General features: G+C 43.9%; 1 protein-coding gene and 1 long non-coding RNA gene across 2 annotated transcripts; both read right to left on the bottom strand.

Moving 5' to 3' along the window:
• Positions 1-1438: 1438 nt before the first annotated feature.
• RAB1A (RAB1A, member RAS oncogene family) lies at positions 1439-16746 on the bottom strand. Its single transcript, XM_057423407.1, has 7 exons — positions 16725-16746; positions 15442-15517; positions 8804-8876; positions 6533-6628; positions 4951-5046; positions 3806-3937; positions 1439-3525 (listed from the first exon to the last, which is right to left on the bottom strand). Exons 1-7 carry the CDS (start codon positions 16744-16746, stop codon positions 3328-3330), a joined length of 693 nt encoding a protein of 230 aa, XP_057279390.1. The 3' UTR covers positions 1439-3327.
• Positions 16747-16862: 116 nt separating this feature from the next.
• LOC130606852 (uncharacterized) lies at positions 16863-26719 on the bottom strand. Its single transcript, XR_008974086.1, has 3 exons — positions 26359-26719; positions 25714-25880; positions 16863-16947 (listed from the first exon to the last, which is right to left on the bottom strand). It is a non-coding gene; the product is annotated as an uncharacterized LOC130606852 (long non-coding RNA).
• Between the last annotated feature and the right edge of the window lie 819 nt (positions 26720-27538).

The raw sequence follows: 27538 nt of genomic DNA on the forward strand, positions 1-27538 counted from the left end.
TAGGTTTGAGAAGCCAAGAAATAGCAACTCCTCCTGCATCTTGGGAGCAAATGGAACTCCTGTTTATACTTAGCCACAGTCCCTGATGGAGAGGGATTCTTCATCGGGGCTGTACCAACAGGACCGGGGTGATGGGTTCAAACTGAAACGGGAAGTTCAGGTTGGATATAAGGAGGAAGTTCTTTACTGTGAGGGTGGTGAGGCACTGGAATGGGCTGCCCAGAGAAGTGGTAAATGCTCCATCCCAGGCAGTGTTCAAAGCCAGGTTGGACAGGGCTTGGGTGAAGCATCCCTGTCCATGGCAGCAGGGTTGGAACTGGATGATCTTAAGGTGCTTTCCAACCCTAACTATTCTATGATTCCTGTTGAAGCAGAGCCTGTTGAACCTCCAGCTTCCTTAGGCATAAACACAAACAGCCAATATACTATAGAAATCTTAGTAATAATCCGGTGAGTACCCTCAGGGTTATGCATAAACTGCTGCTTGCTGTTACTTGCAGTAGTGGTCTTGATGCTGTGCTGGGGTCCCCTAGGTGCAGCTCTTGCCTTTCCCCTCTTGCAGCTAGCATAATTCATCATTGTTCACATAACAGTCACAAAAAGCCTCCATACCCTTTCTGCAACAGAAAAAGGCATCTCGAGTAGCAGAATGAGAGCAGTAAATGCCCAAAGAGTTACAGCCAACTCTAGAATGTTGGTACTTGGCTTTAATTAACCTTTCAACTCAATGGTGATCAGCATGTTCTGGTGCAGAAGATGTAATTTCCTCCCATTCTTGTGAGCAGAACAACATGAAGTTTCTGCACTGCACAAGCACAAACTGAAGCAGTTACAAATGACAAGTAACTCACTGAGTCTTGTGGGGTCTTTTTGGTACTCTCCCGTCTTGCACGTCCTCAGCTTAAAAAAGGGCAGTGTCTTTTATTGCCAAGGTGCAGGTGACAACTCAAAGAAAGCACCAGGTGAGGCACTGGCACAGGCTGCCCAGAGAAGCTGTGGCTGCCCCATCCCTGGCAGTGTTCAAGGCCAGGTTGGACGGGGCTTGGAGCATCCTGGTCTAGTGGAAGGTGTCTCTGCCCTTTGGCAGGGGTTGGAACTGGATGAGTTTTAAGGTCCCTTCCAACCCAAACTATTCTGAGTCTAAATTTCAGCAGAAAGGCTCAAGCAAATGGTTACAGCAAGACTGGTCTCACTGGCATTGCCAGCACCAGGTCCCATACCTATGGGCACTCAGAGTAATGCTTAAACAGTTTGCATTTGAGCTCACAGGTTAAAAGACAACAGTGCCCTTGTTCCAGGTTTCTAGGTCTGCTCTGCTCTCTTCCACACGCCTCCAGCCCGACCTCTGCCGGCTCTAGCATTTAATAACACCAACCCGGTAACTCGGTAATGACTTAGGGACAAAAAATAACCACCAAACAACTGGTGTAGCCCAAGCTGGTTTTGCAATGCTTTTATTACTGTATATATTAACATTGTTTTGGACAGTATGTAGCAGGCATCTTGACATTTAAGTTCATTTGTGCACTTCTCTGCAGGGAAGATGTTTTACCCTCAACACACCTCCTCCTGGTTCACTCCCTGATCTTGGCAGCACTCACTACTCCTACTGCTCCTGCTCCCAAGGAGGAGCAAGTCACATTGTATAATGAATTATACCAACAAGCACATCTCTAATAGAAAGCACATCACTTTATTGTGAAGGTCTCAAGTGGAAGAGTTCAACTTAACCATGACAATACTTCATGTATTACAATTGCCTGTTGATTTATGCAACTATGTTGAAGAAAGCTGTTAGCCAAAGTCACCCCCCCCCCCAAAAAAAAAAATAATCAGAGGATATTTGCACCAGTTTTAGTTTATACCTCACAACATACCTAGGCTATATTTTTTTTTTACTATCACAGGGTGTATTTACTACTAGGGGAATGTTACATGGTCTTTCAAACATGAGACTATTTACAGAATAGGCTGAACATTGGAGTTTAGATAAAGCTGAACAATTTTACATGTATAGGAAGTGTTATAGGCTAGCTTTCCTGTGGCTTTTAGCTAGACGTCAGGCACTAATGATTTGATTAGCTCTGTACAAAGAATCACACACTGTCCAAAACCTCCTGGCTGCTGGTTAGTTCCAAATTGTTCCAGATAGCGCCTACTTTGAGCAACAGGCTGGGGTGGGGCCTCCCTGTCCCATTGCATCCTTCTGGTGCCTCTATGCGTAACAGAATAGAAGCTAAGCTGTTGCACTAAGTCAGAAATGGACTGATTAGAAGAGGATGGAATCAACAGTATATAGAAAAGACATAATATACTGGTAGAAAGTTATACCACCTCAAGGTTACACTGAAGTCATTCATGTTAGGGAAACACTGTTCTCTACCCCTGCTATCAAAGCGGACAGGAATTCCCTAAGTAGAGTCCTTGAGAAATAAATTAAGTTCCAAGACCAAGTTAGGGAACTGTTGTACATTCAGAGTGCATTATGCCTCCCTGAACATCGGCTGGGTGCTTCTGGTACAGCAGATGTGCCTTAAGCACCATGACCACTCAGTCTTTTGGGCCACAGTCACTAGTTTTACTTGCAAGGAAGGGCTCTGGTCTACTAGGAGGTCTGAGCGCCATGGCTGCACACAGATACATTTTGTGCACAATGCAAGCCTGATTTCCCCCTTAGCCATACAAATTAAGACAATATTTATCACCATACAGTTTGATATTACTTCCAATAAGTACAATATTTATTAAACATTTTCTTCAGTTTTGTTACATATTGTGCAACAAATTACAATATTCTGCAGCCACAAATTATATGCAGAGTATGAAGAAACTATTAATCAGATAGTGTGATCTCTCCATTTATAATTCTACAAGAAGGAACTAGCAAATCAGATCTTACATATATCTTACTAAATTTTATGCATGGAAAGTGACAGACACTGTTGTGCTGTTTGATACAAAATGGCTAAACTTCATCTTCAGAAGACTAAACCTGACATCTAAACATGCCAATAGAAACATCAAAACAAAAATACATCCTAACCAACCACAGGAAACAGTCTGGTATCAGGAAAAGCAACAAGGATTACACGTTTATAAACCAGCACACAAAGGTTTAAAACAGTTCTGAAAATGAAGTTAGCTGTCTTGAGTCAAGGGAATAAAAAAAGTCAGTATTGACCATTTACAATCTCTGACCTTTGTGGAGACGGTAAGAATCTGTTGTAGTGCAGCTACATACAGTACAATTCAGGCAATTTTTTTGTTTTTCACTTGGGTTCAGATTGCAAATTCATTGTTGTGAGACAAAAAGGGGGGAGGAGAGTTTTAGCAGCAACCTCCACTAGACTGCTTGACTGGAGTGCTCTGAATTTTAACATTGGACTTCTCTGCACCACCAGCTGTCGCTCCGGGGCCCATTCGTTTTTTAATCTCAGCAGCCATGGTCATGAAAGACTGTTCTACATTTGTGGCATTCTTTGCACTGGTTTCCAAAAACGGAATTCCAAGAGAATCTGCAAATTCCTGCAAATCAAAAAAAAGTGAATAGTGAGCTCACACGCTGCTTAGTACCTCACCTTGTTTCCTGGGGCATCGCTGGGTAAGCTGCAAGTTCCAATACCACCACCCCATTCCCAGGCTCCAGCCTGATGAAGACGTGCATTGCATGGGGTCAGTGAGCTGCTGGCATTTATGGTACCTTGACATCTGCATACCAAGACACTTCTTTGCACTAGAACTTACTCAAGTGTGTTACAATCCAGATTAGGTGCTCAACTGAGCAAACTCATTAACATCAACATACCTTTGCTGTTGTATAGTCTACTACTTTCTTTGTGGTCAGATCACATTTGTTCCCCACCAACAACTTGTTGACGTTTTCACTGGCATAACGGTCTATCTCCTGCAGCCACTGTTTTACATTATTGAAAGACTCCTAGGAGATAAGAGAGCAGTAAGCAAGACCCTTAAAACTAAGAGGAAAGCTCAGCATTATTCAAGCAATGACTTGGAAAGAAGATAAAGCAATGTACTTCATTTATCAGTGCAGCTCCCAACCACAAGAGAGCTCCCTAATGCTACAGTACTCCCCCTGATTGCCTCAGTCAACACAGGGTCTGTGCAGCTCCTCAGTCCAAGCCCTACACAATCAGCACTTCTTCCCCTCCTGCACTCCCCCCCATTATTTCTCCCTGCTCCATATCCTGACTATTTAGCTTCTTTCATCTGGGACTCTTCCTCCTCTTCCTGTAGCACAGATAAGACATAGCCCAGCTAAAAGCAGAAGAATCCCAAGCATTTACAAAGCACCAGGTATTAGGTGCAAACCACACTGCTGTAGAGATGGTGGAACAACCTTTGACTCCAGCAATGCAGAACTGCCACACTGCACCAATATCCAAGTTAACAATTGAACCCAATTGTTCTTTTTCTATCAATTCAGGAAACTCTACACTTCCCAAAAGCCCTTCAGACAGGGCTACTGCATCAGTAATCTTCAGAGATCTTTCACAGAAGACACTGCCTCAGTTGTACCCTGCACACATGCTGACAATGTTCTGCTTCAAATGCCAGGTTTTGCTGCAGATCAAAGTTCAAATACCTTAAGAGATGTTTCAACAACTTCCACCAGTAACTCAGACTTCCTGCGACCAAAAGCAGGGTGAGACGTATTCACATTAAACAATCAATTACCCGCCCAGCAAGTTTTAGGTTAAGCCTGAAATAAAATGGCTAGAAAGCCACAGATCCCATTGCTCCTTTTATTTCTGTGTTTAGCCCCAAACCAAAGACTAAAACATACATTCGGCTTCATAAGCTTTTAACACAGCCTGAATAATACGGTCACTGTCTCCTTAGTTAGTGCTCAGTTGTTGAATTCCCAGTCTTACTTATCAACCTAGTGTATTCCACTAGGAGAAACTCTCCAGGGACAGGTTTAGCACTTACCTGATCTGTAACATCATACACAACTATGATGCCATGAGCGCCTCTATAGTAACTGGAAGTGATAGTTCGAAACCTCTCCTGTCCTGCCGTGTCCCACTACAAGGCAAATAACAGGACTGGTTATTGCAATGTACCTGTTCCAGTGTTTACATACTGGCTTCAGAAATACAGCTCAGCTGATCAGCTATCCAACTACAAGCACCTCCAAGTCACAGCTACAGGAGCGGCTCTGAAACTGTGTGCATCAAACAGAATTTGAGAAGATCAGGATACTTTAACTGAGAAGAATTACACTTCAGTAGGTACTTTTCTAAAGTGCTCATTTGTTTGCTTTCAGGCAAGTACAGCCAAGAGATCTCACCAAGGAAAACATTAAGCAGTTGTGATCCATGAAGGAGCCATGGTTCAGTAGTCAGAAGAGCAAACATGAACCAGGGCTTGAAAACCTGCTAGGAATAAGGTCAGAGAGATAGGGGTCTCTAACATGGACACTCCCTTCAACTTCCCTTTGTACAGGAGCTGCAGCAATAGATTGAAAGGCAACATCCTCTTCAGAGGATGAAATGCAACTCACACCAAGCCTGGTTCCCCTCCAGGGAGAGTTAAGGAGTAACACTGGGTGCTTGACTTCTCCCCCCAACCAGGGCAGAACAGCACTCACCCAAACACCTCTCTGCCTGAAGCCACATCAAGAATAGGGCTGGCTGCATATAAAAAACAGTCACTCACAGCCAGATGTCAGGAGTGACAGCACTCCTAGTGGGCTGCTCTGGACTCGGGACGCTCACAACAGTCTGGAGGCTCAGACTCAGGTTTCTGGCTGTAAACTCTACTTCTGCTCCACAGTATGGCCTGGAATCCCTGAGTCACTGCCTTCCAGTCCTGACAGCCTCTGCTTGAGCTGGAAGCAGTGGCTGACAAGGATTGTGTGACCTTGCACAGATATTAGATTTCATCACACCAGTCACCCTTTTAGAGTGCTTCACGATTAGAGGAAAGAACTGCCAAGTCCCTTCCCCTGCTTAATTCCAAGTGAAAGGCCAAAAGCATAACTAGAAAACACTGCCCAGTGCTAAAGCAAACAGGCCAGTTACCAGCATCTGTGTCAGTTTTTCCATTCAGGTCAACAAAAAGTTTCCAGCACTGGACACTGCAGTCTGCTATTAACAGCTGCTGCAGAATTCTTGGCATTTTGGACAACTGAGTTGTGATACTCCTGCACTTGCACAAATTCTTGCTAAATACTGCAAAACTATCAGTTTTGAGAAGAGAGCACTTCAGCACAGGATTCCACCCTCCAGCTCACAGCCCCTAGTGCCTTTTAAATACTTCAGCTTTTTCTTCTTCCCAGGAAGAAGAGTTTGTAACAGGTCATTTCCTCTTTCAGGCAGTCAGCCTTGGTAAGCATCCTTCTTTAAGGATAGCACATGGAATCCTGTCTTGTAAAAACTGCCTAGCCTCTTGTAGCAGGGAAGATACTGCTTCTATTTTAATGATTAAGGTACAAAGATAACTATTAATAGTTATGTAGTTCTGTGCTTCAACAGATTCAAGTACCCAGGAATTGAGAAATACTACTTACTATCTGAAGCTTGATTGTTTTCCCATCTAGTTCTATAGTTCTGATTTTGAAGTCCACACCAATCGTGCTGATGTAACTTTCTGTGTACGTGTCATCCTAGGAGAAAGAGTGAACAGAAGTCAAGCCAGCTGCATCTCTTCCACGGTCACCTACTTTATTATGCAACAGGCAGGCACCAGGCAGACAAAGGTACTTAATTCCCCAGCAAAACCAGTTTGATCATTCATGGCAAAATCCAGAGGGTAGAAAGTATTTTCAGAGTTTTTGCTTTACACATTCTGCAGTTTCTTAAAAGCACCTCAAACAACAAGAGTTATGTTCCAAAGAGCAGTTAAAAAGCCCCCTCTGGAAATCCTGTAGTGTTAAGGCCTTTTGAACTGTAGTTGAAAAACAGTCTCTGCTCATGTTGGCAGATTGAGGAGCTACTTAGAATAACCATTACAGTTATTAAGGTGCCTCAGCCTTTCATTTTCCTTTGATGGTTTTTCATCTGTATTATAGAGCAGCTACCTACAAGTCAGAGGCTTTTCCTCAGTCACACTCCACATCTGAATTTCAGATCCTCTGCTGCCACAGCTGGTTGCTAAGGCAGTTTAGTTACAGATGAGGTACTTGTGTTAAGTCCTCAGCTCTGCAGCCTGTGTAAACACAGGAAGGAAAACACAACCCTGTTTTAGGAGCTTAGATGGGCCTGACTGCAGGGTCTCCAGCAGGCCTTAAGACACATAGGAAGTGCTGGATGAGTCTCTGCTACCTTCTAGTGACTGTTAGCTTGCCAGCATGAAGGAAGTTCCTATTCCCAAAGCGCCAGCAGGATAGAGCTTCATGTAAAATATACCACAAAAGGCTTTATGCAACCAACAGCTATCACAAAAGCTACATATTTCTTTGGTTGTGAATGGAAGACACATTAGGCAATATATCTACCCGAGGGAACACATGCAAGTAAGAAACATTAAGGCTTTCGGAATGACATGACATTTATTTCCTTAACATTTCAATACTCAAAAGGGTATGTTTGAAAAGCCTGATGCAATTTAACCTACAGCAAGAACACAGGTAAGTGAATGCTGTAGTAATTCTTTATGTCAGGGTAAAAGTCACATTTCTAAAGGAAAAAGCTAATTAGTTGAAGAAACGCCAGATAAACTAAGCCTAAACTTAAGCTGCTGGCTATCCAAAAAGGGAAGCTGGATTATTCACATGATGCCAAAATTAATTCAGAAGTATCTGCAAGAGAAGCAGGCAAGACTGATCTGGGAACACTGCTCAAGCCTTGGTGTCATTTCCAACCCAATGCCTCCAGGTCCATGAGCAGAGCAGGATACATGCTTCTAGTGTTCATACTGGTTTTAGTGTCTCCCTGTCCTAATAGAGCACAAACAGCAGCTGGAACAAGTTTACTTTAGGTGATGCTGTTTGTAAGCACCAGACCAGTATTTCATATTAACAACATGAAACGCAACAGGCTGCCTCCAGAGGTGCCTAAAGCAATTGTTTAAGCTGGGAAACTGCTGCCATCACCTTGTAGTATGAGACTCAAGTTTGTGGACTAGTGCTCCACATTCTCCCTTCCTCTCCCATGACAACGTAAAGCTACACTTTGGCATAGACAGAGTTCACTGGACTCCAGCTTTTTCTACTCAGAGCTGTCCAATCCCTTTTAACTTCTCCTGTTGACAACAAAACTTGAGTTTCTTGCATCAAATTTCAGCCACAGCAGCTCACCAGCTATTTTAACATTTTATTATACATTCATTCACTAAAGGAAGCATAAAGCCTTATTATTCCTAGAGCATTATTTAAATCAGTCCTCCCCCTGGCTAAGCAATTGACAGACCTTTTCAATGAAGACATCAAACTTCATCTGGCTGAAAATATTCAGATCAAGTAGTAACTGATGAAGGTGTTGCCCTGACACACTTGTACTCTTCTTGCCTGAAAGCACACACCCCAGAATTCAAGTATGTTCTTCCATCTTCAATGTTCTACCACTAGTGTAATGATGGAAGTTAAATTAAGATACCTTGCTCTCAGCTAATAGGAAAATGAAAATTAAGCTTAAGGCATATTCATGATACTATTTCTTTCCATATTACTCATACATCAACTAGAAACAGAAGACAGGAAGGTTCTGCAGTATTTTAATTATTCCTTAGAAAACCAAACCTGACAGACATCAGTCCTTTCAAGAAGTTCTTGTAGCAAAGAGGTGCTTGCTAAGTACCTGGTAGCTTTTTTTACATAGAGTTTTCAAGCACGATCACTTACTGCAAACCTAAGTAGAAGGCAAGATTTCCCAACACCGGAGTCTCCAATCAGAAGTAGCTTGAATAAATAGTCACTGCAGAAGGAAAAAAAACACAAGATTAAGTCACTTAATGACAAACACTATTGAGAACCAAGTTCCTTATAGCTAGTGTATTATGAAGGGTAAATTAATTTACTGCTGGGGAAGGCACCTGTAACTCCAAGCTTCTCTAGCCTAAACTGGCTAGATACTCGCAATTTACTTGGGAAGGGAAAATGCTCTGAACACAGCAGTTTTGCTTCAAACTGTACTTTCCTAGGAAGTTACTCTGCGGCTATTATGTGACCATCAGCAAGACTAACACAGTCCTGCTTCAGCTCTTTGTGTTCTAGCTAAGATTAAAATCATGCAATTAAGTGCAAGGCTCACTGCTTGGTTGAGTGACTCAAGTAACACACAGATGGTAGTAACAGCCTGCTGCCCACCAGAGCCATTGTCTCTGCATCTTCTTTAAAGTTAAAGGCCTGATTTCACTGCCCAGCTTCACCAATACCACATAGCTGGCCAAAAGCAACCAATTCTTTCCTCAGCTTAAGTTACCCAAATTGAAGTTCCAGCTGAACCCAACAGCACAATATGAAATTTAAACACACAAACTATGAATGCTAAGTTTAGTGGCCTGCTAAAACAAAATGAACATCCACCTCCCACCATAGACTATTAACAGCTGACAGCAACCACATACTCCACTTGCCTTTCAGGAACTAAAATAGAGCTAAAGCCATTGCCAGAGGAGGTTTTGTTCATTCTCCAGAGGATGTCAGATGCGATATTAGGAATTCTCAAGTCACACTGAAAGAGGTGACATTTTATTTGCTTAATACTGAGTTCTCCCAGCATTGAGGGAACAAGCATAGTACCATCAATGCCCAACCTAGACTTACACTTCAACAAGTAGTGAACACTTCATTGATGGCATACATTAGATTGTGTTAGTCATAAGACTAATGGGGCAGTTTAATACTAGAGATCAAGTAGCACAGGGAAAGCACCAAGCCACCAATTACACAAGCTATTTTATTTTGCATGTGCTAGACTAAACCAGTCTATGTTTACAACTCTTCAGCCCTACAGTGTCCAGGATTAAGCCCTGTTCTTGTTAAACCACAGGAGTTTAAAACAGACATATTTCCATGCCCTCTTAATCAAACTGAGAAGGTAAAGTATATGCAAATGCCCAAAGTCAACTGTCCCCACCTATTATTCCTCAGCACTGACACTGACTCTGGCTGGCAGGAATCCAGCCAGGAAACTGCATCCATACAGCCAAGCAGATGGTCAACTGCTCTGCTTGTCACTGCTCTGCTCCAGTGCCCAAATAACCATCATCATGGCTGGTCCCTGTCAGCAAGAACAAACTCAACTGAAACCTCCCTCTGTTTCCACACCACTTCTCTTAAGACTAGAAGCCAGAAACAGCAAATATAGCAACTAAAAAGCTGATCCTTAAAATGCAAGCTCCTCCCACAGTGCAAACCTAAAAGCACTCAAGTTATTAAAAATAAAATCAAAGCCAAAGAATACATAGCAGTGTACAGTCCCAGAACTCACTACTCCACCTGTCATTACTAATACAAGGCAAGATGGTTTTAGTATAGTGACTGTTAACCTAAACTGTTCAGGGGAGGTAAGTTACATTACATCACATCACAATCCACATATCACAGAATCATAGACTCTTACCAGCTTCAAGACAGCTGAAACATTATTACTGGCCAGAAGCATTGTTACTGCTTGTGCTCTTACACTGGTGATAACAGCCAAAATACACTTTTCTTGAAGCTTGGGCCTGCCCAGAAGGGGACACCAAAATCCCTCCTCACAACATGGAGTACAGAGCACTGCCTCCCTGTGTGCTTTAGGAGAGTTTTGTGTTTCCTGTGGCTCCACTTGCACACACCACAGCCACTCTGACCAGCCAGTGCTTGGGGATGCACTTGTGCTTCATCACAAGCAAAAAACATGTTTTAAGCCTAAGCATCACAAAAATAAATGGTTTAAGCCTCAACATCACTGAAGCAGGACTGTACTGACCATTGTTCTAGTCAGACAACAGAGCTACCCAGCTCTGTTGTCTCTCATCCACCAACTCCCATCAGGAACAGAAGGAAGGGAATACCCAATAGCAACTGCAGCAAGACACATTTAATACTTCTTACCCCACTAATAATTTAGCTCAAGAGTAGCAGAGAAACCTGGGTCTCCAGGTTACACAGACTAAGTTACAACAGCTCTGAGACCTGGTCCACTTAAACCTATGCCTTCTTCCCCATGATTAGGCATAAACTGAAGCCACAATTGCCTAAGCCTTCAAACAGCTCCTTCCTACCTCAGCAGGAAGCTTTGGTTGTTCAGTTCTCTGCAAAACCAGAATTTTCAGTAGGCCTGAAGTTAAATTATTACTTACAGCAAGCACTAATACACTTGAAAGTATTAGAGCTTGTAGCATGTTATAATCCCCTTAAGAATGGTAGCACATGAATATTACCACTGTGTTGTCTTCACTAAAATTAGTGGAGAAAAAAAAACCCCTTCCTAGTGTAGCAAAGTAAAGCTTCAGCAATGAGTCTGAAAGAGTTACTTATGAGCCTCCCCTTGCTTCCAAGCCCCCAAGATCAAGTAGCTTGTCTTCCCCTGTTACTCTTAGCACTTAGAGCAGCTCTGAACCGGATCTACCCTGCCATTAAATCTTTTACTGTTCAGAAGCAAACAATAATGGTTTATACACAGCACTACTGTTGAGTTAACACATCAAAAACCCAGAAGCTTTATACTGGGTTTGACATCTTTGTTATGAAGACTTTCCCTCACTTTTGCCTTCAGTACTTCCTGAAGGAAGTGACAACCCCGGGCTCACATGGTGACTTAAGCCACCAAAGCCAGGGCCAGCACCCATCAGGCTGCAGCATGGCTGGATATGGCCTTTACCAAGTGAGCTTTGTCCCCAGCCACAGAAACGGGTGATGTGTCACAAAAAACGAGTTTTGCCAGGTAAGAAAGACTGACACTTAGACCTGCATCAATCCAGAGGTAATTTAAGAACCTATTTAGGTTTTAAAGAGATTAAAATCATTCCATATCCCAGTGATACAGTGCTTTCCTTTCTAGATACAGCTGCTCCAAAACCTTTTAAAATACAGCAGGTGCCTTGAGAGCAGCCTTGAGAACCAAATCAGCAGCTTGTTACACATGGTGTGCTGCTAGAGGCAGCTCTCAGGGTACAGCAACATTTTAGATCAAATAAAAATGAAAATAAGCTCCAAAAATGTGCAGAGATCTATTTCTAGACTGAAGTACACTGAGAGAACATTTGTGTTAACAGGTTCAACTGTAGCAATGTGGCCAACAAACCCTGCAGGTTAATTCTGGTATTTGCTCCTGAAGAGCCACACCACCAATTCTGAAGTCACTGAATTTTACTCTTTAAACTCAAAAGCTTAACTCATCGGCTCTTCTAGTTTAGGGTGGCTTCACAAAGCAGCATAATCTTCTCCACAATACCTGGAGGTAGTGTGAATTCAGATTTATCATTCAGCTATTTCTCACCATTTATATAAGCAAGTCATACCTCACTCCTGTAAGACAGCACACTGGAAGAACATGTGCAGCAAGGCAGGTAGGTTTGTACTGTCAGTAAGAGTAAGGCTTTCAAATCCTTCCCATCAGGAAGAGGATATGGCAACTTCCTCTTGCTGAAGAGATAAATGATACATATGTGTTAATTGCCTCTTGCAAAAAAGGCACCTCCAAAGCAGCCCTGTCAAATTCTCAAGCCGTGAAGCAGCATCTTCCTGCTACAAGCATTTCCCATACAGCAGTCAGCAAGTTCAGCAGAACACCAGGAAGTCAAATTCAGGACAGATCTGGGAACACCTGTGTAGAACAAGGGACCTCTGGGCCTCCGATACTGCCTTTTGTACAGCTAGATGTGGGGATTTTTTAAATGCCAGGGAGGTTTAATGCCAAAGCAGACAAGACTAGGTGGTTACCAATATCCAGCAAAGAATTGCTGGAAACTGCTTTAATCATTATGTCAGCTGCACACTAACTGTGAACAGGTCCTTGCAGCAGCCTCAAATCCCCAGTCTTTGTTCTACCACCCAAGAAAATTTGAAGCACAGCTGGCTGATTACACACTGCTCATGTAAGTAAACAAAATCCAGAAGACAAAGCCACTCTGCATCGCAGATTGCTGTTTGGAAAGGTGAGAACACAAACAATTTCAGATGATTCCAGCACCCCAGAAGCTGTCACTCAATTCTTGTCTACTGAACATCATCACAGAAGACATCCCCCCCACCCCTCCCACTATTCACTAACCCTTCTGAAGGACGCAAACCACCCAAATTTACTCTTAAAAACACTTCATCTCCTCATATCTCCTTGAAGGAGGTATCTAGAACAACATCCAGACACTACAGAACAATGATCAAGACTAACTGCTGATACCACTTGGCTGTTAGCTAGTGCACCCACCAGTGTGTTTATGCTAGTCCACCTACTACATGCAAGTTGCATAAGGGGTAGGAAATGCCGAACCTGACATGACCTAGTCACCAGAGTCAATATTGACACTTCCCTCATTTAAACACCATAAGGGGGGAGGAAGGCAGAAGGAATACATCCCAGTGCCAGGTGGGCAGGTGTTCCCAGATTTTAGCTTCCAAACACTAGCACTAATATCTCATTCATCCCTCTTCAGCTCCTTCACTTGAAGGAAAGTGCATTAACTACTTCACTAAGCTGCCCCACAGCTCTGGAAGTTAAGGAAGCTCTAAGAACACGTAACCATCCTTGCAAACCCTTGCACCAACAGCTGCTAATCCTGTAACTTTAGTATGAAAACTGAAAGAGGCAGGTCTTTCACTTTGAACCAACTCTCCCACTGGCCTCTGACAGTTCTGGTACATCCAGGAGAGAGGATTTGGGGCTATAGCCTGATCTGAAGTTGTGATAAGGAAGTGAGATCGTGTTACATTATAGACAAGGAACTTTTAAAAGGACAAATGGTCATCTGTATCTGTTACAGGTAACAGAAGGAATAGTGTTGTAAACCCGTAAGTCTTATTCCTGCTTTAAAACTGACCCAAGTACACATATTACAGTGACAGATAATTTCTGTTCATCTCACCACACCCTTCCCATTCTCCTATCCTCATCCTGCAGACACAATCCTGTCAGGAAGTACCAATTTAATACTACAAATTAATCTTAAAATACAGCTTTTCCTCCATCTCAAGGACTCGGCCCTCACCACTAGGAACAAGCACTCTTCAAAGGCTGAACCTCCCTCAAAATGTTTTCCCTATCTTCATAACATCCAGTATCTCACTTCAGGGAACTCCTCTCTGCATCAGTCTAGAAAGCAAAGAGGCTTTACCAAGGGTAAAAATACCTATGAAAAAAGCCCTCTTCAACCCGTTTCTGTACACTGTTAGTGGTCCAACACTTTGCTGGCAGTTTTTCACTACAAAGCCCACCAGTCTGCAAGATAAACTTTAACTCTGACTATCATTACAACCACAGAGGTACCAACTATTTGCTGGTCTTTCACCCACTGACTACCTCCAGTGACTGTTTTGGTGTTTTCCAGAGCCACAGGAGGAAGGCTGTTATGTCATCTTGCCAAGATGTAACCCGAGTTCCTGGCTGTACCTCTTAACTACCCCCAACAATCTCACACTACCAAATGACTGCTTGGCCTTCTACTCCTGCTTGCTCTTCAGGTGATTTTAAGAGGCCCAAAGTGCTTGCAACCACACTACCATAAGCACTGAGTACAAAAGCCGTAGCCACACAAGTCAGTAGCCTCAACTGTGTGGCAAAGCATGGTTTGAGGACTAAAGTTGTGAAAGCACCATCCATGATGAGAGGCAACGGATATCTAGAGCTGTAATGTCATATACCACACGTGCATTTGAATACCATAACCACTTCAGTTACATTAGAGGGCACAGCAGCTTCACCATTTCCCAAACTGGAGCGTCAGCAAAGCCAGCATCTGAAATACTAAAACCACCCTTCAACCATAAAGTGTTGAGAGCACAGCAGTTTTAAAAGTGCTTTTTAAACTAATCCCAACTCCCTCCCCTTATTCACTCAAAAAAGCTGTGAGCAAAACAAGGTTTATGGCCCCTGACATCCTGGTGGGCAAGTCCCTGCTCTTCTAGTTGACAGCATACAGACACCTATTGACCAGGGAGCTCAGGCATCGCTACTCCCGAGCAGGCCAATTACAGAGAAAGGCCATAAACGCAATGCGAGGTACAACAAACCTCGAAAAAAGCCTGTGTCGTTACCAGGTTTTCTAGGCAAGCTCTATTTCAGGCCAAGACAACCCCAAGAGCGTTTCATTATCAACTCCCAGCGTTGCAAAATCTACATAGGCAAGAAGTGTTTTGCAAGAGCCATGTGACACACACATGACTTGCAGCTAAAGTGAAGGGTGGACCTCTGACTACTAAGCTGCCAGCAGCAAACCGGCCAGGAAGATCGGCTTTCACAAAGCGCTGGTTTCCCCCGTCACTTGTTGGAGCTTGGGCCCCGATGCGCAGTATCGAGACCTGGGAAAATCGCCGTCCGCTGCTCCCGTACTTACTGCGCTCCAGCGGAGGGAGGCGGGATGCCGGAATCACCGGCCCCACCGCGCCGGTTTATGGCGGGGGCATCATTAACTTTTCATAGCCCGCCGTGCGGATATCCCACCCCCTCCCGCCCCGCCAGCGCCCGTAACCCAACCCCCGGGGACGGCTCCCGCAGGCCTAGCGCCTCCACGGCCCCCGCAGCACCACTCCGCCAGTGGCCAGGGGCCTTCAGACCCGAAGGCGGTGAAACCCCTCCGTTTTTAGGAGGGGTTCAAATCAAACAGGGGCGGGTTGACATCTGTGGTGAACCGGGCACCTGCAGGAGCTCAGACCTCCACATGCATTAATAAGTAACAATCCCTTTATTTCGCGTTCCTCTTCTCAGAAGCATTTTACAAGCATTAATTAGTTACCTTCTGTAACATTCTTTGGGCATGGTAAATGCTGCTAGGCTCGTTTTACTGCTGGGAAGTGCATGGAGAGATTGTCACACACCTGGGATCTCAGAGCAAACAGCTTGTTAAAGCTGGAAGAATTCAGAATATAGGAGATAGTTTTCACTTAAATCCTTGATGAATATCAAGTTGTGTCGCTGACGTTTTATGTTCTCGGGTTTATTCCTAACAAAGTCCCAGCCTTTCCAACACCACTGGGAAGAGCACATCGCTGCAGTGCTGGGCATTGTTGCGACTCAACACAGGGCACTGCTAAAAGCTCATGAGTCTTAACAGCTCCTTGTAATCAGCTCGGGAATTTAAATCCCCACTAAATACATATTATCTGATGTTATTTCATTACAAAGGGCATAGTATAATACATTGACCGAAGTTTATCTGCCATCCAGCTCAAAGGACAGGAGGAACAATCCGCAAGTGGATTGCGAGATCCCTGAAGTGTGTGCAGGGCTCTGTTTCTGCAAGCTGGGCGGTGTCACTCCCGCCATCCAGGTGTGCCTTCCATCAAGCTGCAGGTCACCAGCGGTGTAAGTACACCCAGGGACTACTGAAATAACCAAACTCGACAGCGACAGAGCAGAGCTGAATCCCCAGAGGAACTGAAATTGCAGTCTTGTCTGATGTTTTCCCCCCACAAAGATCATGAAATGCCACTCACACTCCACACATCTTCATGGGTTTAATATAGTTATGTTCAGTGCCTTAAAAAGTAATAAACTGTGCCAGCTATAACTGAAAATATAGAGCACTGGTTAAAAAAGGGTTTGTGTTTCCTTTGCTTTCTTGCATCGCTTGTTCTGTAACATAATCTCCAGATGAATCCACCATATAAATTACTGTACATACTGCTGCCGTGGTGGCCATCGCTGAAGATCCTACTTCCCTTTCCCCATTACGTAGTGTGTTTGTGAAACACCACCCATTCTGTTTGATGTTTGCCATCAGAAAGCCAATGAATCCTTTGAAACTCTCTTTCCTCTCTCTTGAGACAGTCTGTGGAAGGTGTCCAGATGTGCAGGAATATCCCAGATGAGAAACGTCACTCAGCAGACAGCACGTCATTCTCTGCCAAATACAAAACTTGCTTTATGAAGGGATATTTGTAACAGTTGTGCTTTTACTCCTCTCTTCCCCAGTGAAACAAAAAGCTCCAACCACCTCAATTCCTTATTCTGTTGTGAGGAATAATGCTTACAGGCCAGAGTAAACAGGGCTCTGCCACATACGGTGCTACATAAATGTATCCAGCACAGTCAGAGCAGACACAGGGACAAACCAACTCCAGCTCTAGCTAACTATGAAAACCACAAATTAGATTTACTTCTGAAGTAGGGCACGGGTTAATAAGACTGTGGGATGCTGTTTCATCTCACAGAAATAATAGCTTCCGTGTCTGAGAAGAGCATATTTAATCTGTGTGACTGCACCAGCAGCATGGCAGGTGTAGCAACCCATGGATGCAGGCTGGGTGTAAAGGCTATGTAAAAAGCGGGTTTAATTCAGCTCTGCAGGGTGGGCTTCCTGTTGGCCATGTTGCAGGTTGAGGTTGTCTGCTGCACCGATGTTATCTGCAGCTGAGTGCCTGCACATGGACCCGTTTAACTGGATGAACAGGCTCAGGACCCCTGCCTGTTTTCTAGCTGGAGTGATGATTTACAATCCATGGATCACGTTCTGTCCTGTTCCTCCTCCTTCCTTAAGTGGGTTTGCACAGCTTGTCTTGAACATCATGAACCACTGGATGGTCAGAGAGGCCTCGCTTGTCTCTCGCTAATAGGAGTGTAATGCAAGGAGCAATATCAGATGCCAGTTAAGGAAACATTATTCATATACCTTCAGGGCTGAATTCTGCCTGTGCCAATAGAGGCTGATTTTATCCTCTTAGTGGAAATCAGATGCAGAATTTCCTTTGGCTTGGGCTGTAGTGCTCTACCAGAGCGGCCCAGGAAAAGCCGTGAGCAGAGATTACCTTGAACTGCAATCACCTTCCCCAGTCCTCTGCACCCCAACCTGCTAACTCGTGTTCTTGAGGTTGAACTCTGCTGGGTCCTGCTTCCACTCAGGTGACCCTTCCCTCTCCTCCCTAAGCCACAAAAGGTGTGTGACAGAGGAGGCTCTGAGCAATGAGGAGACAGGAGGACACAGGATAGAAGCGAGGTGCAGTGGCTGCAGGGAGGTATAAGAGGGGAGAGGGAGGAGGAAAACCAGCATGAATGATGGAGGAGGAATGTTACAGCTGCATGAGCTCACGTTGTGCATGCAGTATGAAGCCTGAACACCTGCTGTGGGGCTGTCAGTGGGACCGTGAGGGAGCTGACCATGTGGATTGCAGCCTGCAGAAAGCAGTGAGGTGGGTAGGGTTCATTCTACGATCCTCTTCTGCCCCTGTTTCATGTGAAATGGTCAGTATTTTTTAGCCATGTAACCACACCACCCTGTCACAGGGTACAGGAAGGTTTCAGGTCTGCTCTCTACCACTCTACCGCTGTTTTTACCTTGAAAATGTTTTTCTTTCCCCTGTGTAACAGATCTTGAACCAAAAGTAGGGGGAATCAGGCTTCTGACCCAGTACTGCCTTCCCATAAAGCTGTCATGTTAGCACAGCAATGTTCAGATACCATTTGTCCCCTGCCAGTGTCCTTTTCCCTAAACTATGTATAAAACTAGAAAAAATAAAGAATTTAGGTATTTATTTCCCTTTCTGGTTCCTTTGCTCTTCCCTTCCCCTCCCCCTTCTCAGAGTCTGATCCGTGTTGTGGGAAGCTCGAAGGCTAAGAGATGCACAACAGCCACACGGAGAAGGTCAGGCACCAGGAATGCACACTACAGCTGACTGGTTTGCTACCAGGAGTGCTGGGGAACAAACACTGATTTTAGCTTATCAGTAGCAGCAGGTCTCTCTCGTACTGCTCACAGTCCTCCCATGTATTTAATCTCTCTGCAGGACTTGTCAGCTACCAGTGTTTTTTCTGACAAGATAACCATGCCATTTGTGCTATGGTTAGCACACCTAAAATGGTGTTAGCAAATTCTTATTAATTCTTGATTTAAGAAGTAAAGGACAAGGAAGGAGTAAGTTGCCAATGGACCTGTGGTACCACTGGGAGGCACAGAACAAACACCAATACACCATACCCAGGTGTAATCTGAGGTCAGAAAAACAGGTATAGAGAGGGAAATGGTGTTAATGGTATTTTGTACCTGTTTAAGAGAGCTGGTCCGCTATTATATATTGCTTCTTACACCTGGAAGGTAACCACATGGTGCAGTGGTACTTACTGGTCTGCAAGTCACCAGGAAACAGCTGATGTCCAGCTCTACCTCTGAGTTCTGCCTCACACAGCCTGTGCTTTCGAATCCTGCAGTGAGGGGAATGAAGCCAGAGGTTTCACGTTGGTTAAAATCACAGGCAGAAGCCAAGCAGATATAGGCAGGGTGAAGTGTCAAGAGCATGTGGTGAATGTGAAGGGATAGCAGTACTCAGGGAGAAGACATCCAATTCTGGTGAGCTAAATCACTTTTAGGAAACTCCTAGAAGGACATCTGGTACCTTGTTCTGGCTCCTTTCTTCAGAATCCAGGCCCAGTTGTGAGCACATGGGAGTTTCGAGGCAACCGTCACCCAAATTTGAAGCAGAAAATTATTTCAGCAGGACATAAAACTCTGCAATTGGTGACAACTGGAGTTCCTCAGGGGTCAGTACTGGGACCAGTGCTGTTTTAACATCTTTGTTGGTGACATGGAAAGCAGGACTGAGTGCACCCACAGCAAGTTTGCGATGAAACCAAGCTGTGAGGTGCAGTTGACGCCCTGGAGGGAGGGGATGCCATCCAGAGGGACCTGGACAGGCTGGAGAGGTGGGCCAGTGCAAACCTCATGGAGTTCAACAAGGCCAAGTGCAAGGTCCTGCACCTGGGTCAGGGCAATACCAAGCACAAATACAGGCTGGGCAGAGAAGGGATTGAGAGCAGCTCTGAGAAGAAGGACTTGGGGGTGTTGGTTAGTGAGAAGCTCAGCATGACCCAGCAGTGTGTGCCTGCAGCCCAGAAAACAACTGTGACCAGCAGGTTAAGAGAGGGGATTCTCCCCCTCTACTCCACTCTCATGAGACCCCACCTGGGGTACTGCCTCCAGCTCTGAGGCCTTTGGCACAAGAGGGATCTGGACCTGTTGGAGTGAGTCCAGAGGAGGCCAAAAAGATATCAGAGGGCTGGAGCACCTCTTCCATGAAGACAGGCTGAAAGAGTTGGTGTGGGTTGCCTGGAGAAGAGAAGGCTCTGGGGAGACCTTTTAGCAGCCTTCCAGTACCTAAAGCGGCCTACAGGAATGCTGGAGAGGGATTTTTTACAAGTGCGTATTGTGACAGGACAAGAGGGAATGGCTGTAAACTGAAAAGGGGGAAATTTAGATTAGATATTAGGAAGAAATTCTTCACTATGAGGGTGGTCTAGTGGAAGGTGTTCCTGCCCGTGGCAGGGGGTTGGAACTAGAGGAGCTTTAAGGTCCCTTCCAACCCAAACCATTCCATGATTTTATGATTCTACGATAAGCTGGCTACCTATTAACTTTAATATCTGTCTTTACTTTTTACTTTACATGCTTGCCATGGTTCAGATCTTGATTTGCCAACCTTTTGCAAAACCGACAGTACCACATTTTGTATTGCATGGAGGAAGCACAGGGGTTTGGTAGTTGGGTTTTTGTTACACAAGCCTAGTGGGAGCAGCATAATATTGCAAGCTTAGGACAGTAACTGAACACATTTGCTAAAATCATACTAAAAAATAAGGTTGTAAGAGACACCAAGAGACGATCTTGTCAGTTCCTCTACTTTAGTTGCATCTATTTCAACGTCCAGAAATGCCAATTCCACTGTTCCCACAGGACATTTATGACAGCACCCACAAGAAAGGTAAAAAAAGCTCAGTGGTAAAATGATTCCAAGGATAAATTAAGCAGCTTAGGCTTTTACTTAAGGTTGCTGTTGAATTTAGTACACTTTACTTCATCTGTTATATCCTGGGCATCTTTTAAAGCACAATCTTCAGTGCTACAAGAGATAAAGAAGACAGAGCTCAAGCTGAGCTTCTGTGGCTCTGTGCCAGCAGAGAATCTGGCCTGATTGTTGTTTATAGAATGGCAGATCAGGCTCTGGACCACAACTGTGCAATAGGAGGTTGGGCTCTGAGGTTGCCGTCTCCTGAGCATCTGATATCCTGCTTGCAGGACTTGTTTCCTTCTAGTAAATGAAACTTCTCTAATGAATGCAGACCTTGGTTGACTGCCACATAGACATTGAGGCAGAGTACTACTAGAATGCACACTTGAAAACATCAGGAAGTAAGAACACAGGGTCTTGTGGGGATCATAGTACTCTCCACACATACTGCCAAGGGCTATCTTCTACCCCTGACTCATGCATTTTGCAATGCAGCAGAGATAGCAGGGTAGTGCACCATGGAATTTGGTCGCTCTGCTCTTTGCCTAGGTATCTATTTGCTTAAGAGTTTGATTCATCATACCAGTTATCATGTAAACACTCTGGCATGTATCTAGCTGTGCTGGCATCTCCCTGCTTGGCACAGGATGTTGTTTAACACTGGCAGTTGACTTAATACTGAAGGTTGTTTCATTGGGTTTTGCAGGTAATTTTGATGCCAGAGTTCTGGAAGGGAGTTTTACCCTGTTAAGCTGAAAAGCTTGTATTTTCATATATATATATGTCTTTATGGCATCCAAAAGTGGCAAAAGGATACAATTCTAATGAAAAGCAGCAAATCAAATCAGTGGCTGTACCTTCTTTCATCTTTCCTTCTACTATCTCAGCCCTTCTCTTCCATACCAGCTTTTGTGCCATTATTCTCTCTTCTAACCTCTTCCTTTTTCAAAACCTTTCTTCCCAGTTTTCCTTTGTTCCCAGTCCTCCTCTGTTTGCTTATTATTTTTGCACACCTGCCTTGCACAGCATCTTCCATACTTCGTGTGTTGCACACTGACTTGGGCCTGCAACATGTTATTCAGCAACAAAACGCTCCCCCTGTTTCATGGCCTGGCACTGATGTTGTTGTTTTACATTCCATGACCTACATTTTTAATTTTTCACTGTTCTTTGTGCTTTTTCCTCTTTCTTGCCCCTTGGCATTTTGTTCTCTCCCTTGTAAGCTCCATCTCAGTTGGTCTGGCGCATTCTGGTGCAGGCTTGTGGAACTGCTTGCATGTGCCTGTACAGTTTAGCTGTATCACAGAAGAGAGAGCCTCAGACCTCTACAATGAAATTTGCATCTGCAGTTGTGTGTTAGACTGTCTTCTGGAATCATCTATTTTCACAATGGCTATAAATGCTGGGAGAAAGAAGGAGCCACCTCCCACACTATCCAGGCACAAGTGCAGATCTTCATGAGGAAAAGCCCCAGAGGCACTTTGCTCTCCCTACACAGGATTAATCTGGAGCCCTGGCAAGGCAATGGCTGGACGCACAGTTTGAGAAATACTGTTACAGCTCAAAGATGCAGCACTAACTAGACCCCCAAAACACAGCACATACTGAGCTGTTCAGTGCTTGAGCTTCCACAGCCTTCTAAGCTCAAAGGTTTCTCTGACAGCTCTCAAAAGGCTTTCTTACAACTCTGTGTTTTTCTTATCTGTACTGTCTTTTCAGTTTCATGCTATATTTCATGCTTAAAAATGGCAACAAAACCACTTGGTCTACCCAAAGCTCTAAATGAAACTTCTGTTTGGTGCTGTATCTTTCTGTAAGCAGGTGCATTTCAACTGAAGAGTTTTACTTTGTTAAGTATTAGGGGACTTGGGGAGATTTGAAAACAAGCTTACATAATTGGTTTATCCTATCAGTAATGTTGATAACTGCATACCTTCTTTGGCTGCCAGACTAAACTCTGAGTAGTCATTCACTGAATTAAATTAACAACCAACAGCAAACCAGATGGGACTCATCTTTTGTTATTGTTATTCGGCATGAATCCTTAAATGCAACAAGAGCTCAAGGGAAAAAAGCCCAGGCGTTGGATCTGGATGTTAAGAGGGTCAAATGCCTTCATCTTCATCCTAGCACAGGATAAAGAGAACTGAGGCTAGCTTACAGACCTGTCATTGATAACTGTTATTTAAAATCCTACAGATGTCAGTTCAGGATTAGGTACCATCACAGTGGCTTAGCAACTTCATTTGCTGGGTCCTGAAGGAGCTGGCAAATGAAGGTGCTAAGCCACTGTCCATCAGATTTGAAAAATCATGGCAGGTGAAGTTCCTGATGACTGGAAAAAGGGAAATATAACCCCCATTTTCAAGAAGGGGAACATGGATGATCCAGGGAACTACAGAGCAGTCAGTCTCACCTCTGTGCCTGGCAAAATCTGGGAGCAGATTCTCCTGGAAGGCATTCCAAGGCACATGAAAAACAGCAAGGTGCTTGGTGACAGCCAGCATGGCTTCACTAAGGGGAAATCCTGCCTGACCAATTTGGTGGCCTTCTATGATGGGGCTACAGAACTGATGGACAGCAGTAGAGCAGTTGATGTCATCTACCTGGACTTGTGCAAAGCATTCGACACTGTCCCACACGACATCCGTGTCTCTAAATTGGAGAGACATCAATTTGGTGGATGGACCACTCAGTGGATAAAGAACTGGCTGGATGGCCGCACACAAAGAGTTGTGGTCAATGGCTCCATGTCCAGCTGGAGACCAGTAACGAGTGGTGGCCCTCAGGGATCAGTGTTGGCACCGGTCTTGTTCAACACCTTTGTTACTGACATGGACAGTGGGATTGAGTGTGCTCTCAGCAACTTTGCCGATGACACCAAGCTGTGTGGTTCAGTTGATATGCTGGAGGGAAGGAATGCCATCCACAGGGACCTTGACATGCTTGTGAGGTGGGCTGATGCCAGCCTCATGGAGTTTAACCATGCCAAGTGCAAGGTCCTACACCTGGGTTGGAGCAATCCCAGGCACAGCTACAGGCTGGGCAGAGAAGAGATTCAGAGCAGCCCTGCGGAGAAGGACTTGGGGTGTTGGTTGATGAGAAAATGAACATGAGCTGGCAGTGTGCACTCGCAGCCCAGAAAGCCAACCTTATCCTGGGCTGCATCAAAAGGAGCATGACCTGCAGGTCGAAGGAGGTGATCCTGCCCCTCTACTCTGCTCTTGTGAGACCTCACTTGGAGTATTGTGTGCAGTTCTGGTGTCCTCAACATAAAAAGGACATGGAACTGTTGGAACAAGTCCAGAGGAGGCCATGAGGATGATCAGGGGACTGGAGCACCTCCTGTATGAAGACAGGCTGAGAAAGTTGGAGCTGTTCAGCCTGGAGAAGGCTGCGTGGAGACCTCATAGCAGCCTTCCAGTATCTGAAGGGGGCCTATAGGGATGCTGGGGAGGGACTCTTCATTAGGGACTGTAGTGACAGGACAAGGGGTAATGGGTTAAAACTTAAACAGGGGAAGTTTAGATTGGATATAAGGAAGAAGTTCTTTACTGTAAGGGTGGTGAGGCACTGGAATGGGTTGCCCAGGGAAGTTGTGAATGCTCCATCCCTGGCAGTGTCCAAGGCTAGGTTGGACAGAGCCTTGGGTGAGATGGTTTAGTGTGAGGTGTGAGGAACTAGCTGATCTTAAGGTCCTTCCCAACCCCAACTATTCTGTGATTCTATTCTGTGATTCTATTCTATGATTCTATTCTGTGATTCTATGATCATTTCTATTATTTCAGACAGGAGCTCATAATTTGTGTCATTTGTACCATTTGCATTATTTGTATCATAGGAGCGTATACCAGTACAATCCTATGAGGAGGATGGTACAATCAGTTTAATAATGTCTTTGAAAAACCAAAGAACTGTCTTTTAACTGTGAAATACTGTGATTTTTGGTAGCAGATTTTGAAAAAAAAAATAAAATAAAGGTTTAATTCTGCTTCAAACATTAATCAGTGAATTCAAGTGGTAAAACTCTGCATAGTAGTAAAGCCAATATGAGATGCAAGCACTCAATGGGTTCTTTAGTCCGCAAGTGGTAAGGAACCTAGCTCCTGCTTTACTGGAACAGGTACACCTGGAGGCTTCAACAAATAGGCAGTACATCCTATTTTACACCACTTACCACTTGCAAAAATTTGAAGATGCACCTGTGAGTGGAAGTGAGAACAGACATGAACCCCTTATCTGCATTGTACAAAGGGAAAATTAGGAAATTGCACTCGGGATTCATGCAAAGTGTGAAAAATGTTCCATGCAATTCAACATTTTTATGACCGGGTGAATTTGTTTCCCTTCTCTCACTCTCTTGCTCTCTTCTTCTTCCCCCTCTTTTCTTTTTTGCTGTTTTAATACTTTATTTTCAGATTGTACTGTCCACACTATCCTGGTACAGCCTATTTAGACACACAGCCTAAATAAAGCCAGAAACTCTTAAATTCCATAGAGGTGTTTCATTTTCAAGCTAAGAGGCAGCAGCATTTAATTAGTAGCTCGCTAATCCTGCTATCATTATTCACTGGAATCACTCAGCACAATGGAAGGGTGCTAAATTGATTCTAAATGACACTGTGTGATGACTAACCTAACAAACAAACAAACATGAAAGCAAAGGTGTTAAGTTACCAGGCACTGCTGAAAAGTAGTAGAAAAGCAGGATTCAAGACTAAAATATGCACAGTGGAAACTGGTTTTTCTCTTTTTGTTTTTGTTCATAAGGCATATAATGTGAAGTTTGAAATTCTGTATTTAGGTGCTTAGCTTAATTTAATTTAGATTTAGACTGAGCTCCAGGTATACCAAAATATATCAGGTATACCCAGACCTCAAAGGCTGCTTACCACTGTGGGTGAGGGATAACCAGTCTGGCTGATTAGTCACCTATGGACTTTCTTGTAAGATGCACCCTTCCATAGCTGGGAGGGTTGTTGCACTAATCCATCAATGCAATTCTTTTCCTGAGCCCAACCACAGTGTGGAGCTGGCACTGATGAAGCAGCTCTGGTTTCTCCCTAAAAGCAAACAAAAGGTGAGATAAATCATATAATTTATATATATAATAGATATAAAAGGTAGATCATTCCAGGAGCTATAGATTTGCCATTGAGAAATTAAGAAACTATTTACATTCCACTGGCTATCATGGTGAAAAATAATTACAATGAATGCTACTCAAGCCAGGGTACTGAAATTATTTGCTCCTTTTATCTTAAGAAAAAAAAGTGCTATTTAAAGATCGAGTAATTCATAGTTAAACGCAATCACTCCCTACACACTGCATGCATTGCCTGTGTTCATTAACTGATGAGATGCTTTTTGTACCATGCCAAAAAAGGTCGCATTTTGAATACATGACTAACTATTCAAATTAGGCTGTCATCTAACACAATATTGCCCCATGTAATATTCATTCAATAACTGGGATTTTACGTCTGAATATGAAAGCTGCTAAAATACATGGTTCAAAAGACATATTAATATCATACCTAAATCAAGAGCATCGAAAAGTGGTGTGGGGCAGAAAGTCACAGAGCCTTATTTTGTGAGACAGCACTTGAAGAAAATAAATAATCAGAAGAACTACATTTGCTTTCCTATTTGGTATCCATGGAAGAAATATAGCACACATGGGAACAAGGGTGACAGTCTCTGCTGCGATGATTTTTCATTGCTTTTTGTACTAATACTGTAGTTCAGAAAGGGCAATGGACTACTGTGCCTTCCATCAACATGTAATTAACATATCAGAGACCTCAGCCTCCCTCATTGATTCAGAGGAGTCCGTCTAACTTTTTCTAGGGTATGTCCAATTTAACACTTGGCAAACTGAATGCCCACCCCCCTCAGAGCAGCTATTTTGTGAGGCAGCCAGTTCTACAAAGATATCAGGTCACAACGCTCCCCCAGATCCTACTTTGCAAAATAATCATCCACCCTATTTTAGTGGTCACATTTTATGATCCAGGTCATAAACCTGAAAGATTATTGAGGAGGATGCAGCCTATCTCAAATTAAAAGGACAAGGAGAAATAGTGCAGCGGCAACAGGTAATGTTGTGATGTACACTGCAACCCCAGAAGCAGAGAAAGCTGAAGACCTCTGTAACCACTTTCTATTTGTGGATATTACAAAAGCTGCACAGACCTTCCTTATAAAAGCTGAAGTGATGCATCTTCATTTTCTTTTGGTGGGCAGTCACTGTACATGATAAAAAGAGCTACATAAAATAATTTGTGGTACAGCCTATAGTCCAGCCTTAGCTTTTTCAGTCCCAACAAACCCATTAAGCTGAGCCAGAAATGACTCATTCTTCTGAATAACGTTGATCCAAAGCAACTGACTGCAGAGAATCAAGATACTGGCATATGACAGCAAGAGAGAAGAGAGTGTTCTGACTAAGTTCCAACTATACCTTTATGTTCATTGCAATTATGCCAAGTTCAAACACATTTTTTCTCCTATTCACTGGGCTGTATCCTGCAGGACAGGCTGGCATACATCCATGCAGGCCCTGAAAGAAACTGAGATTGATAAAAGGGAATGACAGGGTAAAAATGCTGCTCTTTGCCCTTCATTGCATCTAGACATATATGAAAGTCACCTGGTACTGTAGACTCCTTCCCACAGTGGGGCCAAAAGCTAAGTGTTCAAGGCAGAGCTAAACTG

The sequence above is a fragment of the Pezoporus wallicus genome, unplaced genomic scaffold (assembly GCF_028554395.1).
Source record: "Pezoporus wallicus isolate ANWC-B61680 ecotype Strahan unplaced genomic scaffold, APGP_CSIRO_Pwel_v1 contig_4191, whole genome shotgun sequence".
Classification (NCBI taxonomy): domain Eukaryota; kingdom Metazoa; phylum Chordata; class Aves; order Psittaciformes; family Psittacidae; genus Pezoporus; species Pezoporus wallicus.